At 37.7% G+C, this 19,187-nt stretch overlaps 1 protein-coding gene across 1 annotated transcript in view; it reads right to left on the bottom strand.

Moving 5' to 3' along the window:
* Etnk1 (ethanolamine kinase 1) overlaps positions 1-18,385 on the bottom strand; it is a 64,077-nt gene extending 45,692 nt beyond the window's left edge. Inside the window, exon 1 of the mRNA XM_003470334.5 lies at positions 17,960-18,385. Within this exon, the coding sequence (XP_003470382.2) occupies positions 17,960-18,115 (156 nt within the window). The 5' untranslated portion in view covers positions 18,116-18,385. The remainder of the gene's footprint in view (positions 1-17,959) is intronic.
* Between the last annotated feature and the right edge of the window lie 802 nt (positions 18,386-19,187).

Here is a 19,187-nt window from a genome sequence, read left to right as displayed (position 1 = left end):
GGGTGGAGCCAGGATATGATACATCAGCAGAAAGAAGGTATATTTCTCTCTCTGGCTGGTTCATGCTTGCTTTGTGCAGCTAGCCATGAATGGTTGCCCAGCCATGCCATGCTGCCTTAGAGCCAACTGAGTATGGACTGAAACCTCCAAGAATTGTAAGAAATAAACCTTTCCTTCCCTAACTTTGGGTGTTAGGTATTTTGTCTCAGCAACAAGAAAACGTAACTAAGACAAATATGCAATATAGTAACCACTGTTAATCTCCTATTATGTTGATTTGAAAATCTGTACCACTGTTTTTTGCCTTTGTTTTAAAATTAAAAAAAGAAAATTGTATTGTTAACTTGAATATAACTAGAAAAGGATCAGTGTAACTGTCAAGAGCTTTTAGTAGAGAATTACATATAACATACAATTGGTATGTAAGAACCATTTGTTTGCAGATTCCAAAACAACAAAACATATAGATAGGTAAAAAGGAAGTAAAGCCAGGCACAGTGGCCCATGCCTATACTCCAGCTACTTGGCAGGCAGATACAGGAAGAGTCAAGTTCAAGGCCAGCTTGGGCAATTAAGTCAGTCCCTTTCTCAAAATGAAATTTAAAATAGGTGGAGGCCTGTAGCTCAGTGGTAGTTTGCCTAGCATCCCACTCACTCTTTTTTTTTTTTTTTTTTTTTTTTTTTGGTCTTTTTGAGACAGGGTCTCTCTGTGTAGTTCAGGCTGGCCTTGGGCTGACTTTGCAGCCCAGGTGATCTTGAACTTGCAATGATCCACCTGCCTCAGCCTCCTGAGTGCTGGGATTACAAGAGTGCGCCACCGCGCTCGGCTCCCACTCACTTTTATAAGCCAACCTCTCTCTCCTTCACTTTTTGGTCACATTTCGTGAAAGACAATTTTATATTCAATGTTTCTACTTCCAAACCCACCATGTGCTATTTTTCATTAAATAATACATATGGTACATGATTTAAAATTTAATACTAAAATTTTGACAACACTAGAAATACTTCAAATTCCCCTTAACTCATGTTCTTTAATCCTTATTTTTGTTTGTTTTGCTTTTGGGGACAGCATCTCACTGTTTAGTTTAGGGTAGCCTGAACTCAGGCTGCCTTAGTCTCCTCAGTGCTGAGATTACAGGTTTCTGCCACTACTTCTACCTTACCTAAGGCATTCTTACTAAATCTGATGTTTCTTACTGTAGGCAGCTAAATTAAAAATTAATACACAGTCAGAGAGGGACTGAGCTCTCAAGGAAGTTAATGGAAAAATAAAGACATCGAAACCGTGGCTAGAAGTACATCTCAAGAAGGCTAGGCCCACTGTCTTGGTGGCACACACTTGTAAACTTAAGTGTGGCTGAGGCAGAAGGATCACCATGAGTTCAAGACCAGCCTGTACTACTACCTAGAGTGAGACCCTGCCTCAAAAAAGGGCCAGGCCTAGATGCCTCCTTAAGGGATAAGCAATAACCATAACTTGAGATTAAATTGTAATAGCACCACCTGATCTAACAAACCCAGGTAAGAGGGTAATCAGAACATTTGGATCCATCTCTTCCCAAAAATGTCTTGTGTACCCCGCTACAAGACTCATTTCCCTACTAAATCAGCATTGCAATCCTATACATTGATGGCAGTTTGACCCACACTGTACTCACATCATGACTTTGCTATATAAACTACCCGACAAAGAACCTTATGGCAAACCACTTGTGCAACCCCTCCTGTCTCTCAGGAGCTATCTCTCAACAAAGCTTTCCTATTCTTAACCTCCACTGTCTCTTAAATTCATTTTCAAGTTCGGGGGACATGAACTCAGCAGGTTGGGAAATATATTTCTCCCTTATCAAAATCATACATACACTCCACCTCTGCTATTCTCACTTACTCAATGTAAGTATACATATTATATATTTCTTTACATTATCAATCTTCAATTATACTATTAGACATCTAACCCCAAACATGAACTGTAAATTTCCTTTCCTGGCTGGTTTGTTTCCTCTTTGCAGTTTCATTTTTTTATTTGCTATCTTTTTTATAACCCATTTGTACTCCCTGTTAGTAACTTACAAACTAGGCTGCAAAGCCCTGAAAGAACAGGAACAGAAATCCAAGCAGGCAAAGTTTGCTATCTCCCACAGCACACTCAAACGCAAGTGCACACATAACCTACCACCATTTCAGCTCTCATCTACTTTGCCTATTGGACATTGGTACATGAATTTATTAGATAAAGAAGAGGTTGAGGGCTGGAGCATTAGCTCAGTAGTAAGGACTCTGCCTAGCACATGCAAAGCCCTGGCTTTCATCCCCAACACAGGAAGAAAGAAATGAAGATAGCATCAATGAGCTGAGAGGCAACTTTAAAGCACATGTGTATGAATGTATGTGTCTCTTACATATATGCCCCCAAAAGGACAGAAAAATAAAATACAACAGCTAAACGTTTCCTACACATTAGATGAAAAACAATAACCTCGAAGGTCCAAGAATATAAATATAGGTTAAGCATCCTTGAGCCCAAGAAACATGAACACAAGTGAAGGCATACTGTAACAAAATCTCAAAAGACCAGAGAAAAATGATTAAGAACAACGCATTCATTCATTCACACTGACAAACAACTTTTGACATCCTCCTCTTCCCTCTTTATACTTGGAAGAGTTTATTTCCTAGGATACAAAGTCTCTCAGCTTTCTCCATCCACACTGCCATCACCATAATCCAGGATCTCCTTAATCTTCTCTTTGTAGTATTGTTACAGTCTCACTGCCAGTTTAACCACTTCTCTGCTAGGAGGCAAAAACTTTCACTCTCTGTGACCACCGGATATTCTATCTAAAATATAAATAGGAACTTGTGACTGAAAATCTTCAAATGAAAAAGGCGATCATTTAATTTGGCATCTTTTCTAAGACTTGATTTGCTGGGTATATCCAGTGTGTTTTGTCCCCTAGGAGGCTTGAGAAGGGCCCTGGGCCCTGGCCACTGCCCTGAAGTCAAACCTGCCCCTCCCCGGCACCTGCAGCCCAGGCCCATTGAAAGAGCACTTCCCTCCATAGTGCAATGGAGCCTCCGGCCTTCTATTCCCCAGAGCTGGGGCTGGGAGTCAGGGATTTCTCTGTGGGGTGGGAACAGTAAGGGAAAAAAAAAAAAAAAAAATCAAGCAATAAATAAAGACTTTGTGTTTTCATTTAGTAAAAATTAAAAAAGAAAAAAAATCTTCAAATGGCTACACACTGCTTAAAATGATAAAATCTAAACTCCTTAGGACATACAAATTCCTTGACACCTCACAACTATCTAGCAATCTAACTGATAAACTTTTCCTTCCTCCTCTTTACCTAAGTAACTTTTAACTTCCTTAAAAATTCTAGCACAGAAATTAACTTCTAGGAGGCAGTTCCCAAACTCATATAAGATATAAATACTTCTCAGTGCTTGCTAGTAACCTACACATAACATCTACTATAATGCACTGTAACAGTTGGGTGATATTTACCTTATACTGTGAGTTTCTCAGAAATTTAGAAAAATATCCACAGGAAAAATAATGAAGAAAAATAAAAACACAAAAACCAGTCAAGCAGAAAGAAAAACATAAGACAGATAAAAGAGAAAAAGCTAATTAGATTAAATCCAAAAACTCAGTAATTTAATTAAAATAGTAAGTTTAGAAAAACTAAAACATGCTGCTTTACAAAATAGGTAATAAGGGGGCTGGGGATTTAGCTCAATGGCATGAGTGCCTGCCTTGCAAGCAGGCAGTCGTGAGTTCAATCCCCAGTACCGATTAAAAAAAAAAAAAAAAAAGGTAATAAGGTGCCTGCCATGGTGGTGTGTGCCTATAATCCTAGCACTAGGGAGGCTGAGGCAGGAGGTTCATTGCAGATCAGCCTGGGCTACAAAGTGAGCTCAAGGCTAGTCTGAACTACATAGTGAGACCCTATCTCAAAAAGACAAAAAAAAAAAAAAAAAAAAGCAACAAGAAAGCTGATATATTATCCTCTATCAGGTAAAACAGAACTTAAGGAACTAACACTAGAGATAAAGTATTTTCTAATGCTATAGGAAATCATTTATGAAGATAGAACAACTCTAAATTTGTATATATCAACAGTCTCAAAATACATACATAGCAAAAATTCACTGAACTAAAGAAACTCCACAATAATTGTTGGGAACTTGAACATATCCCTAAGATCTGATTTTTTTTAAAGCAGGAAAAAAAAAATTACATATGTAAGAGAGATCTAAGCATAGTAAAAAAAATTCAACTTTGTTGTCATACACAGAAAACTGTCAACAACAGAATGTGTAGCCTTTTCAAGGCTGTCAATAAAGACCATTGGCTTGATTATAAAACAAGGCTCAAAATATCAAAAGATTAAAATCAAGAATATTTGTTCAAACTACTATGGATATGAACTAGAAAATACATGTGCATATACATATATCCCCAAAATAAAAATGGTTAAGATGATAAATTCTGATATTTTTATCACGATTTTTCTAAATTTTCAAATCACAAATTCACTGGAAATAAAAGTACATCTAAATAAAGAAAAATGTGAATGAGAAAACATTTTGACTTGAACGATAATAATAAACAATAAGTCAAGCAAGTGGCCTCTGCCTATTATTGAGGCAGTATACTGAATAGGTCAGTCCACTGTATCTTGGTATTGAAGTCACCAATGAAAATACAATGAACAATCAAACACTCCATGAAACAATGCATTACTGGGGCTGGAGGTTTAGCTCAGCGGCATAAACACCTGCCTTGCAAGCAGGTGGTCGTGAGTTCGATCCCTGGTACCGATAAAAATGAAAACGACGAAAAAAAAAAAATCTTTAAAAAAAGAAACAATGCATTACTCACAAAAGAGACAAAATAAAATGAGCTTCAGTAGAGGCCGTCAGCCCCCCTCAACCACTGGGTTGCTCCAAGGGCTGATACAAATAATTGGCCTGTACACATTTTCTTGAACTTCAGCAAAAGTAACTCACCAGGGACAAATTCAGTAGGAGGCGGCTGGCTAGGTGACAAGTGGCATACATGGTTAGGCAGAAAAAAGGAGTTCACAGAGTCTGAGACAGAGAGAGATCCTCACATGAAGTAACAAGTTCAGCACAGGCCGAGTTCTGGCTCTTGGCAAGAAAGCCCACAGATCAGTCTTCTGTGGTGAAAGTGAGTGAAAAGGCTGCACAAGAAAGAAACTGCCTTCCCTAAACACATCAAAACCTGTGGGGGAGGCTGGAGGTGCAGCTCAGGGCTAGAGTGCATACCTAGCACGGGTGTGGCTGAGCTCAAGCCCCAACATCATTAAAAAATATATAACAATATATAATAAAATATAAAAATATATAATAATAAAAGATAAAATTATTAACAAATCAGAAAAACTAATCAAAAACTATTCTTTTTTAAAAAGCAGTAAAATTGATAACTTCTGAATACAATTTATCAAGACAAAAAAATAGCAATAAAGCAGACCTCAATACAGATCCTACACATGTATTAAAAACTCTTAAAAATAGAAAAAATACCTCCCAACATGATATTAAAACTTGTCAAGGACATTACAAGAAGGAAAAATTATACACCAACCTCACTTATGAAAACAGGTATAAAAATCCTGATTAAAATCTTAGCAACTGATACAGTGATACATCAAAAGGAGACTGTATCATGAGCAAATGGATTTACTTCAGGAATCCAAAGGTTCATACATCAAGTTTTTAAATCAATGTAATTAACCTCAATAGAAAAATATGGAGGAAAAAAAAAATCAAGCAATCATAATTAGATGCAGAAAAAAACTGATAAAATTTACCATTCATTATGAAAATACTAGCCACATGAACAATAAAAAGAAACCTTGTTGACTTGATAAAGTATCCAAAGAAAACCCACAGCCAACACTATATCTAACAATCAATTATTGAATGTCATCCTTAGAGCTGGACAAGGCTGCCCACTATCACTTTCAATTTATCAGTGTGATAAAGGTTAGAGAGAGAGTAAAAGAATAGCTGTCCTTATTTGCAAAAAAAAAAAAAAAAAAAAAAAAAAAAAAAAAAATGCAGAAAATAGATAAAAACCACCAGGATAAGCGGACAGAAGTATAGCTGAGTGGTAGAGCACTTGCCTATCATGTAAAGGCTCTGCGTTCAATCCCCAGAACAAGAGTGGGGTTAGGGGTGACAGTATCCACAACACATTCCATTAGAATAAAGTGTGAAAACTTCAATATACAACAATGAACTGTGTGTTTCTGTATACCAACAAATAACTTTGTAAATGATATCCTTTCCAACAATATAAGAAATGGAATTGCCAAGGATAAATCAAACATCTAAGACCTCTACAATGAAAACTTCAGAAGTTTGAGCAAAATTAAAGTTCTAAGTGGGGATATAACACACATACAGATATTAAACAGTATTTCTTAAAAGTGGATTTTTCTTCAAATTTATTAATAGGAAAAAAATTCATTAATAGGTTTCACAAGGTATCAATCAAAATCACACCCAGTCAGTACACACCTATAATCTCAGAACTCTGGAGACTAAGGCAGGAGAATCACCATGAGTCCAAGGCCAGCCTAGGGCACATAAGCAAGTTCAAGGACAGCCTAACTACACAGCAAGACCTGTCTTATAAGCAAAAACCAATCACATCCAGTTTCTTTTGTGGAATCTAAAAAGCTGAGTCTGCAACTTATAAAGCAGTTCAAAAAGTCAAAAGCAGTGAGACCAATCTTCAGACTCACAAAGCCACGTGATTGATGAAATACTGATCCTGCAATGGGAAAAGATCTTTTCAATAATTGATACTGCATTTCAGTATTGCCTGGGGGGAAAAAAAGGATTATGATCCCTTCCATCTCACACCAAATATAATAATCCCAATTGTAGATCAAATGTAAAAACAAAGTTTCTAGAAATAAAAAACACAGAAATAACTTCGAAATTTTGTGGTGTAAGAAGAGATTTTTTTTTAAGCAAGGAAATGTACTATTCATGAACAAAACAAAATGAAATTGATCTTAACACTACTCACCAAGACACTAAGAAGAATAAAAACGAAGCCAGGAATAGTTAGCATCCATAATTCAAGGACTCTGGAGGATCACTGCAAGTTCAATCATGAAAATAAAGCTGGGCATAACAGTAAACACCTGTAATCTCAGCTTTCTGGGAGAATGAAGCTGGGAGACATAAGATGGAGCCTAGCTTATCAAGTTAGTGACTTAGCCAGACCCTGTTTCAAATAAAACATAAAAAAGGGCAGGGATATAGTTCAGTGCAAAGGCCCTGAGTTCAATCTCTCCAGCATACCCAAATGAGAAACAAAAGTGAAAATGCAAGCCACAAGGAAGAAAAGAGTTGCAGTCTGTATTATAAAAGGACTCAAATCTATAATAAAGAAGATCTATAAATCATTAAAACTTAGGCAACTCAATTGAAAAAAAAAAGCAAAATACTTAAACAGGCACCTCAAAAGAAGGCATTCAAATAATCAACACACAAAAAACAAATATGCCAACTGCCAAAAGAATGTAACTTGAACCTTGACTAACAGACCCCTAATACCACCAGATAACAAAAAAGACAGGCAATATCAAATGGTAGTAAAGATACAGTACAACTAAAACTCTTATATATTGCCTTTATAAGCAAAAATTGGGGCTGGGGATATAGCTCAGCAACAAAGCACCTGCCTGCCACGTACAAGGTCATGAGTTCGATCACCAGTACCAAAAAATAAAAATAAAAAAGAAACCTACAGAAGCAAAAATTGAAATAACTCTGGAAAATGTAAATATCTAGTAAATCTGAAAATACATTTGTTAGATGACCCAAAGTCTACTTTTAGGTATTCACCTACTGGAAACATTTATGCTCACACACACACAAAAATTACAAGTATGTTTTTGGCAAATAATTTGTAATAGTCAGTGGCTATTATAGAAGATAAACAAAGGTACATTTTCACAATGGAACACTAGTCAGTCATGGCAAAGAACCACAATGATCACCAGATGAGATGGCACACATCTGTAATCCCAGCACTCTGGGAAGCCTGAGGTAAGAGAATCCTAAACTCAAGCCCAACGTGGGAAATTTACAAAGAGCCTGTGTCAAAAGAAACAAAAAACAAAAACAAAATGAGGGCTGAAGATGTACCTTAATGAGAAGGCCCTGACTCAATACCCAGTACTGCGGGCAGGGGAGGGAAGGAACTGTATGTTAATACACACAAATACAGCACTCAAAATTTCAGTAGTATGTTAAAATCAAACTGCATACTCCATGATTCAGTTAAAAAATTGAAAACAAGCAAAATAATTTTAAGAAATCAGAACAAAACTAACTTATGTTATGCAGAGAGATGAAAACTGCTCTAAGAGAGCACAAGCAGATTCTACAGTACTGCCTATGATACATTTCTCCATTTGCATACTTGGTAGGCATTGTCACTTTAGGAAATTTCATTAGGTTCTACATATATGATTCTAGAACTTTTTAATACACATCATGTAGCAACAAACTGGCTTTTTTTAAAGTCTCAAAGTAAATTCACATCATGAAGAATGAATATCTGCTTACATCTTACCATTACTTCCCAATCATAGTAACTGCTGTTACCTATAAGGGTCTTAAAATAGAAGATTTCTATCTTACATTTTAAAGACTAAAAAAAAAGTGTACACATATATAAACGCATACATATATATATTGAACATAAATAAAATGGAGCGAAATGTGCATGAAGAGTGTCAATATGTGTGTCAACTTTCTGTGTCTGTGAAGATCAAAAGTATCTGGGCGTAGGACTTGTAATCCTGGCATTCTGGGAGGTAGAGACAAAAGATTACAAGTTCAACCCCATCCTGAGTAACTTTGTAAGACTGTCTCAAAATTAAAAAAAAAAAAAAATTGGCTGAGGATATAGCTCATTGTGAAAGCTCTGCATTCAACCCAAGTTACCAAAAAAAGGGGGACAAGGAATCCATCTGCATGTGAACATGCACTGTCATTATTCTACACATAGGTCACTATAATGATTATTACTTCCACTGCATTAAGTATTACAAGTAATCTAAAAAGTATATAGGAAGATAAGTACAGGTTATATTCAAGCTGTGCAACATTTTCTGAGACTTGAGTATCTGAAGATTTAAATTATCTAGAACCAATCCTCCACATATATAAGACAACTGCATATATGCATGCACACACATATAATGAAATTAAAATACAAATAGAACTTCTTAGTCTATTACCTGCATTCTCAATAATATTTCTACCCAAAAAACAGTATTTTTTTTTTTTTTTTTGTACCAGGAATCAAATTCAGCCCTCATGCTTGCCAGGCAGGTGCTAATGCTGCTGAGCTATATCCCCCGCAATACTTTATTCTTGAGAGGGAAAAAAAAAAATGTAAAACTGCTTCTTCTTCCTAAAAATTGTAATTCTCAGAGTTGAACATTTCAGACCCACAAACACTGAAATGTGAAAGCTTTTTTTTAAATTAAATATTGGAAATTGAACCAAGGTCTTCTCACTGAGCTACATCCCCAGCCTTTCTTCCTTCTCCTGAAGGTTGTAACATTGTGATCTTTCTAATAGAACTTTTGTGTTCATATAGTTTCTTGTAAGAAGACTTTGGTGCATTTACTATATTGTTTTTCTTAAAGAACTTATATGAAAAAAAAAACACTAAGCCAAAAAGGTCTAGTCTTATTAATTGGGGTGGGGGGAGAGTAAACTGGGCACAGCGGTAAATGCTGATAATCCCAGCTAAAGTAGGCCAATCACATGTCTGGACCACACAGGGAAACCCAATCTTAAAAAAGGAAGGAAAGAGGAAGGGAGAGAGAAGGAAGAGGAAGGAAGGGAAAACACTGTTACAGTGGTTACCACTAGAGGGAGAGAGAGGTTAGGCCAGAGAGAGAACTGGAGATCCTCTGGGGGTTGCTGGAAACATTTCTTGCCCACGCTTAGGGTTACACAGGTGTAATTTATGTATCATAAATTCTTCTTTCTGTTGTATCTCACAATTTTTAAAAGAATGCTAAAATTTTATTTATAGCCAATCTGGTATATCAAAAAGTAAAATAATGCCATAAAAGGCAAAATCAAAAAGTCTTCTATTACTTCCTTTTGTCAATCACCAAAAATCTTTTTAATTCATATGCAACGAACAAGGCCTGTACATTTATTTTCTGAAATGTCAAAATGTGTCCCTCATTTCCACCTGCAAGGCCATTCCTCAAAACTAGGACCCAGCATCTCTTAGCTGTATTAACAGAAGACTCTTTCCTTACTTAAATCTTTCACAAACTTTTTCTTTCGAAAAGAATCTTGCTATGTGAGCTCAAGCAACTCTCCTGTCTCGGCCTCCTCACTCTTGCTATAGCATCTGACTAAATTGTGGGGGGGGGGGGGCAGGTTAGTGGGGACTAAGCTCAGGAATGCTCTACAACTAAACTACATCGCCAAACCTTTTAGTTCTGTAAGACTGACCTCAAAGTTGAGACCCTCCTGCCCCATCCTCCTGAGTAGCTGAGATTACAAGTGGACCCACCATAACACAAACAGCCCAGCAAAACTTTAATGCAAACCACAGAAATATATTTACTATCTGTTGTAATATACTGTATATACAGTACTTTTATATAAAACAATACATACTTGAACACTTGCAAGGCTTTCTGATATAGCCTATCACACTCTAACTTATCCTTTTAAACTACAGTGGTCTTGGTCCACTATACTGACTTACCATTCGGTAACCAAGAATTTCAAAACCCACGTCCTATATAATCCTTTACACAATTCAAAACACTTATCCTTAAACCCTGAGTAATCTTCCACAGCTCGCCAGTGGTATTTTTGCTTCCCATAGACCAGGTTTCAGCACAAGTGGGATGCACAGCACAGTTCATCCATAATCATAAGTGACAAAAAGAGTGACTCAAGCCCTAAAGACCAGAACTGCCACATACAGACTTTAGAGATCATACTGTCTACAACTTCAGAAACGGTACGGAAGCAGGCCGGGTGTGGTAGCGCACACCTGTAATCTCAGCACTTGGGAGGCTGAGGTAGGAGGACTGCTGTGAGTTTGAAGCCAGCCTGGGCTACATAGTGAGTTCAAGGCCAGCCTGAACTGCATAGTGAGACCCTGACTCAAAAACAACAAAATATGTATATATATATATATATATATATATATATATATATATGTGTATATGTATATATACACACATATAATATATATATAAATACATATATACATAATATGTATATATACATATATGCAAAGAAATGTATTTAAACATTTCAGTACAGCACAGGGAAACCCACCTCCAAAAACAGCATACCAGCCAGGCACACTGGTGCATGGGAAGCTGCAATAAGACACAAAGCTCAAGTTTTGCCTATGCAAGTCCCACCTCAAAATCAAAAGTAAAGGGCTGCTGACGTAGCTCCATGGTGGAACTGCCCTGGCTTCAATCCCTAGTACTACCAAAGAGGAAAGAAAGGAGGGAGGAGCAGAAGGAGGGGAAGGGAAAGGAGCTAGTTTTTTAAGAGTAAGAAGAAAATATAAACACAAAAACATTAAGCTGAATTTCTGCAGTGCTAGGAAGAGATTTTCTAGTCTTAGTGATAATTTTCTTTTCTGATTTTGCAATAATGGAGATGAACTTAGGGCCGCAGTCCCAGTTGATTTTTAACTTTTAAGCACTTTCGTTTTCCTTCCAGTCACTTCTCTTTAAAAACATAATTCACTAGCATAAAAACATTCAACAGCTTCACATGATGTCTCTAACAAAATATCAATTCCTTAAAGAGGAACTTAATCTCAGTATCTAACACCGTAACTGCTACTTCCAGAATCCATTCCTACTTCTTTTCCCACCTGAAACAACTCAGAGTCTAGCTTCGCTGCCTTTGTGAAAGTGTTCTTTGCTCGCAAATGACCTTTTCCAACTAACTGCATCATTCCTTCAATGCCTGGCTGAGGGGGGGAGCACAGCTCAGTGGTAGAGGGCGTCCTTCACATGCTCAGACCCCTGGGCTTCATCTCCAGCACACAGGATCACACTTACACACACACACACACACACACACACACACACACACAATCTCAGGTCAGATAATACCCACCTCACTGAAGCTTTTGCCCCAATTCTTCTATGCCTAGTTTGCTCTATAATTAGAGGTACAAAGAGGATTCCTGAAAATTACTACTATGTCTACTACAAAAAAAAAAAATGCGTCAGAATTATTGAATTGTAGAGGTTTATGATTCTTTCAGTTCAATTTTTCCATTTGTAAAAGAAGGGGATAGGAAATGGAGGAAGTAGTACCAAAACACACTGTGCATAATTTTAGGTGTTTTATTTCATTCTCATGACAGTTTTCAAATACAGATAGCAATCTTATCGAGATCTTAAAATCTGTCAAGGGTTACAAATGGCTGGAATCAAGGTTCAAAAATCATCTTCCCACCATATTATGCTACGGTCCTAAAGAGAAGAAGCAATTTGTTTGGTTCAAGTAAGACAGATGTTAATATCGGAAAATGAACTAGCACTTTAGGCTGATTCTATAGTCATATCTTAACAAAATACATGGGCAGTAAACAATTTAATGCACACAATCTATAAAATATTACCTACTTTTGACAGAAGCCTATTAAACAAACATTTCTCTTAGCCATGGTCAATACAGTCTTAAATCGTATCTCCCACCCTAAAACTTTATTATTTTAGTACAGCAAAAAAAAAAAAAAAAAAAAAAAAAAAAAAAAAAAGGGAATAAAAAGCTAGACACTTAAATATTGCTATTAGAAGTTATGCTGAATATAAACTGTGACTGTATTTTACATACACACACCCATGCACACAAATACATACATAGATAGTATTCAAGTCCTATAAATATATCTTTCTAGTAAATTTAATAGATTAATTTGCTTAATTTTTTAAAGCAATTTGTACTGTTCAAAGTAAGGCTTAAATTCATCCTTTTAAAAATAAAAATGAAAATTAATTATAAAATTAGAACACCAGGTTAAGGGTATATAGCACAGTAGTAGAACACTAGCATAGAATGCAGTAGCATTTTAGCCTAGCATCTAGCCTAGATGTTAGGCTAACACCCAGCCTAACATCTAGGTGTTAGATCTGTAGCACCACAAAAAAAAAAAAAAAAAAAAAAAAAAAAAAAGGTAAATGTGTAAGTTTACAACACTGAAGACACAACTCAACACAGCAACTGCAAATCAGTTTTTCTTTTCTTAAAAAAGAGAACAATATCAAAATTAAGTACCAATGTTAAATTAAGAGATTATGAATTTTTAACAGAATGTTTAGGTAACCAACTCTAAAATGTTAGAAAACAAGCAAGGATATATGAACAGTGATCTGTAGCTACATGCCAATACACCAGTTCCAAAACTAGTGTATGTGTGCTTAACAAATAAAATTTAAAAATTGCTCAGTGGTACAGCACCCGCCTAGCAGGCACAGGGCAAGTTCAAACCTAGTACAAAAAAAAAACTTTCTTAAAATGCAAAAGCTCATAGTACACCAGAAAGAACAATACACTCTTTAAACATTTTAACATAGCTTCTGCATGTGAAAAAAATCTATTCATCCCCAAGATACTGTAATTTATTTTCTTGTCTCCCCAAAAGACTCAGAATTTCAAAAAGCAGATGTCTGTTTTTCAATTCTGGCATCCAATGTTTAGGTGCTCAGCAACAATAATTGTTCACACAGTTTTTATTTCACCCTCACAACAACCCTTAGGTTCACTTTACAGTGAAGGGTACTAAGTGCTAAAAAGGCCGAGTAACTTAACCAAGAAAAAGAAGCCTGTAAAATAGTCTCAACTCAAAATGTGCACTGCTTAAATACCACATTCTTGACTACTATTAATATACTGCTCTTTAAGAAAAAAAAATGAATGGAAGCCTGACGAGGCACACACCTGTCAACCCAGAGGCTGATGCCGAAACCAGGCTAGACAACTTATGACTTGGTGAAATCCTGTCTCAAAAAGATTTAAAAAGAGCCACAGACATAGCTCAGAGGCATAAGCATCTGCCTGGCAAGTGCAAGGTCCTGAGTTCGCTCCCTGGTACCAAAAAAAAAAAGATTTAAAAAGAGCTTGGGATGTAGATCAATAGAAAAAAACAAAGGAAGGGGAGGGGAGGAGAGGGGAGAGGAGAGAGAACCAGACAAGAAATCTCACTGAGAGCCTAGGGAAAAAATAGACATGTTAATTTAATAATGTTACAGTGACTATGACCTCATGGTCTCTCTCAAGACTTTGTCATTATGGATTACACACAGGTCCCAAGTTGTGAAAAAAGTGTAAATAATGACAATTAAAAAAAAAAAAAGGTTCAACAATGCAGACCTTAAGACAACGTAACAGAATATACAAAACACTAATTCATTGGCATCTTTAGAAGAAAAACAATTTTAAGAATCTTTGGAGAATGATTCTATTGAGCCTCAGATCTGACTTTATTCTTCCTTTACACGATGACTAAAGAAATACAGATAAATCAAAAATTCAAATTCGGGCTGGGGATTTAGCTCAGCAGCATAAGTGCCTGCCTTGCAAGCAGGCAGTCGTGAGTTCGATCCCTGGTACGGATAAAAACAAAAAAGACAAAAAAAAAAGTATAAAAAAAAAAATTCAAATTCAAGTAAGTGACAGGGAGAGGGTGGTTATATAAAAAGTATCTTAAAAGAAAGCTGAAGGAATCCCTATTCTAAAATAGTGGCACATATGGAAAAAGGAATGAAATTTATGTTCAAGGGAACTTAAAACAAAATCTTTTTTAAGAGCCAACACTTTTTTTAATCGTATAAAGACATGGCTTCCCTGCATTCTTCATCATATATGAACACAACCTCTTCTTGGTCAACGAGCAGTAATTTACAAGATGGGTTCTCATCCTAGATCAGTCATTTACAAACCACAAGTTCAGTTTCATTAACTATAAAATACACATTTAACAGTACCTGCCTGCATCACAGGATAGCTGGGAGAATACAGATGAAAGTACTTTACGAACAGTAAAAATTGTATGAAATATAAAGCAATGGGGTTGGTACTATCGCACTGTGTTAGATCCACTCTGCCCTTCTCACTGTACTCCAAAAAACTTACAACCCCTTGTAATAGCAGAAAATGGGGTCCAATCTGCCGTATTATTCCATGTGCCCAGAAGTTTTGAGCAAAGATTAGGCCCTTTGTCACTTTTATTGCATTTGTATCTTCTCTGCACACTCTGAAATTTGACATTCTCCAGAAGTTCCAAATAAATATTACTACAGAAAACTAAAGTATACTGAAAGCGTATTCTCAACACCTAAAAATTAAAGAAAATTTTGGGAGAAAAAAAAAAAAAAGAGTAGGACAAGCATATAGCTCAGTGGTTCAGCACTTGCCTGTGCTCAAGGCCTTGAGTTCAGTTCCCAGCAAAATAGGGGGCAACACAGGCAGATGCGGTGGTGCAGGCCTGCAATCCCAGCACTCAGGAGGGCCAGGCAGAAGGAGAGCTATGGGTCTGAGTCCAGTCTGCGCTACACAGCGAATTCAAGGCCTGCCTGAGCTACATTATCCAGACCTATTCCAAGATAAACAAACTACATTATTGACACCCAATTTCCTAAAATTACATTCTAACTTGTTCACTATACAATTCATGCCTTCTCTTCTGAAATACAGAGGTGTAATTTTTATCTGTAGAGTTCCAAGATAAAAGCTCAAAACATTTTTACTAAGATTTACTAAGGAAATCCTGAGGCATCATTAGAGTTTATAATGACTTACCACTTCCCAGACCTCTGGCTAAGATCAAGTGTAGTTTGTAATGGACCAGAATGTGAGGACGTCAGATATATTGAGTTGTATGGTGAATCATCACCACTTCAGTTTATCCACGTCCTTAGCTTCTAGAACAAAAGCTTTGTACACACATGGGGGGAATACACTTCTAAATAATCACCTTCTGAAAAAATAAGTGATAGCATTTACCATCACAAACTAGCAGTTCAGTTTATGAGCCCAAAGGGGAAAGGCCAAACCTGCCACACAGCAATGAATAGCATCACAAATAGTTACTTTCTAACAATCAAAACCATTTAGATGTTAGTACCTTTTGTCCTTTTTGCCTGTATCTAGGCTTTCTTTCACTGAGTTTTACTCAAAAAAAGATACCACCTTTGTTTGGACAATTAAATTACAAAAAATTAGCACATAGGACCCCAACATAGCTATTATTACTATTCTATAGACAAAGAATTAAAGGAAATCCCAGCCTTCAAATCTTCAAACTTTAAAGTTACTGCTTAAAAACTACTATGATTTGTTAGTAATGCAGTTTACCAGGAAGTGGCACTGCCTTTAAGTAATAAAAAATATGTTTATGATGGACTGCCAGAAAATAAGTCACTTTAATAAATTTTAGAACCATGGAAAATAAAATGAAAATCAGTTAATAAATAACAAGAAAGCATAAAGACTAGGGATGAGGCTCACAGTGAAGCACTTGTTAGCACGTGCAAAGCCCAGGGTTCAATCCCCAGCACCACAATAAAGAACAGACAAATACAAGTTCCAGTTTGGAAGTTAGTTCCTTAAAGGAAATATACTTTTTAATTATAAAAATATTGAATTCATTACTGCATATATACAAGGTCAACAAATACTCCCTTAAAATTTTGAACATTTGTCTCACAATTTTCCCCGAAAACATATGGTTCCTTTTAATGTGCTCAAAATTCTTCTAGGCAATAAGAACTGAAACTAACACAAAAAAGCCCAAGTGTTAGGCCTGTTCTGGGTTTTATTCATCTTTGTATAGATGGATGGCTACTTTCGTAAAGATTTCAACAAGGAAGCAATCAATAAACACTGCTATATAAATTCAACAATTAATTGAAAGCATCAAAATGAGGCATATGATTTGACTAATTCAAATAATATTCTTACAACCCCTAAATATTCCAGTCTTTAAAATTATTGAGATTTTTTTGTTGTTTGCAAGGATATAAGAGCAAAGGAGGTTCATTTTTCCAAATAATTCCTAAACTACCACTAAACCTAAAAAAATTCAAAATTAGCATTATACAAGGCAATCATAAATTACTTGAAAATTTCTAGATTCTGAGGTTTTTATTTTTCTCCCCAGCTCTATAAAGAAAAGCAAATATTCCTATCTCCAAGAAAAGCAAATATTCCTCAGTCACTGCTCATTCTAGCATGAGTACTAATTTTATTACAATTTATACATTTAGAAATACCAATCTAAGCAAAAAAAAAAAAAAAAAACGTATGCAGTGCTACCTAAAAACTTAAATCTAGAATGCACGGCCAGGATCATTACTTTGGAATGGAACACTAGCCAATCCGAGGATTTGGAAAGATAAAATGCAGATCAAGGTGTCAAGAGGAGGAAATCGCCCGGTGAGGGAGGGAGAGGAAAAGATCGGGGAGGATTAATTAGTGCAATATTTATGGATGGAGGAAGTTACTGACTGAGGCGGCAGCAGAGGATCCCGTGCAAGGGGAGTGGAAAAGGTTCGTTTTACAGTTAGAACCGACTGAGGGGTGGGAGGAGGGGCAACTATCACCGGAATCTTCCCTCTTGGAGTAGAAAGGGTGCGTCGCCTACGTAGCGGCTTCTAGAAAGAGAAAATATGCCCCCAGGGCAATCTTAACAAGCAGCTGTGAAGAAGGGGGAGTGACCTTCCCAGGTGTGATGGGGGAACCACAGGGTCGTTTTTCGAAGGGCCGGGGATGGAGGACGCTCCAAAGGCCCTCGCGGCCCGTCGGAATCGAGGGGCTTGCGGTGAGGACCCCATGGCCGCCTGGGGACGTCAGGGGGTGAGGACTGAAGTGTGGGCGTTACCTGCAGGGTCACCTCCTGAGGGTCCCAGTGCGGCCGCAGGTGTCGCAGGAGGCTTAAGGCCCCCTCCCGGCAGCGCTGCTCCTCCTGATCCTGCACCGTGACGTTCAGCTTGGGCACCTCCGGCGAGCCGGACGGGACGTGGATGTAATTGGCCATGGCCCAGGCGACGGCGGAGACGACCACGACGACGACGGCGACGGCGACCACGAGAACGGCGGGCGCCGACAGGCTGGTGGTTCCTTCCGTCCCGGGGCGCCCTCGTGGGAGGGCTAGGGGCGCTCGGGTGGACGGACGAGCGGTAGGAAGACGGCTAGAGGCGGCACCGTGGCCGAGCGGGATCTGGACAGCAACGGAACTGCGCCGCGGCCGCTCACGGGCAAGACTTCTCTGTGCGCTCCGCCGCGGTCGGCCGCGGAGGATGCCGGGACTGGCCTGACGCTGGCGTCACGCCGGGGGCGGAGTCTCGGTACGTCATAAGCCAGCCGGGTATCCGGGCTCCTTGCACAAAGGGCCAGCTGCTCTGCATTGGGCTCCTACTCGTGCACCCTGCAGAGCCGCTGGTTAGAAAGACGTAGGACTCCTGCTCCGGGATGAGCCTAAACTCTGCAAAGCATAGAGCTCACCAAATCAAGATAGTCATGGGGCACAGGGCTTGAGTTAGGGTTTAGGAACTTTGCAGGGGAAGAGAGGGCGCAGCACAGGTCCTTGAATAACCCCAGTATCAACCACTGAATTTAGCATAAACTGGGAAAGCTGAGTGAACTTGGGCGTCGTGATCTTGGGGTTTCTGTGTACTAAGGACCAAGTATTATGGTAGCACCTAAATTCCCATTGACAAAATATCGATATCACAATACCTGAAACTAATTTAGTTATAATATTTGGTTAACACAAATATAACACTTCAGGAAGTATTTTTTAGGGTCAGATGATTGACCATACTGAGAATTATTCAAAGGTAGGAAGAACAAACCAGATGAGATGAGAACTTAAGGGAAGGAAAGAAAAATAAGTTTTTTGATATAGTGCTAGAGAAACTGGTTGAGCGTATCAGGATACCCATGAGTAGACCCTAAAAGTTCACAACTTCTACTCTTAAGTCCTTAGTATCAGTGTCTCGTAACAGCTGTGTCCAACACTTAAGGGAATGCTGGAAACTAGATAATCTCCTAGTAATTTGGGGGAAACTTCCTAATTTTTTCTTGTAGTTTTATTTACTGATGGAAAA

The sequence above is a fragment of the Cavia porcellus genome, unplaced genomic scaffold, assembly GCF_034190915.1.
Source record: "Cavia porcellus strain 051 isolate PalLab524CR breed Dunkin Hartley unplaced genomic scaffold, mCavPor4.1 scaffold_27, whole genome shotgun sequence".
Taxonomy (NCBI): Eukaryota; Metazoa; Chordata; class Mammalia; order Rodentia; family Caviidae; genus Cavia; species Cavia porcellus.
The sequence above is the reverse complement of the archived record's forward strand: the minus strand, read 5'-3'. Positions and strand labels throughout refer to the sequence as shown.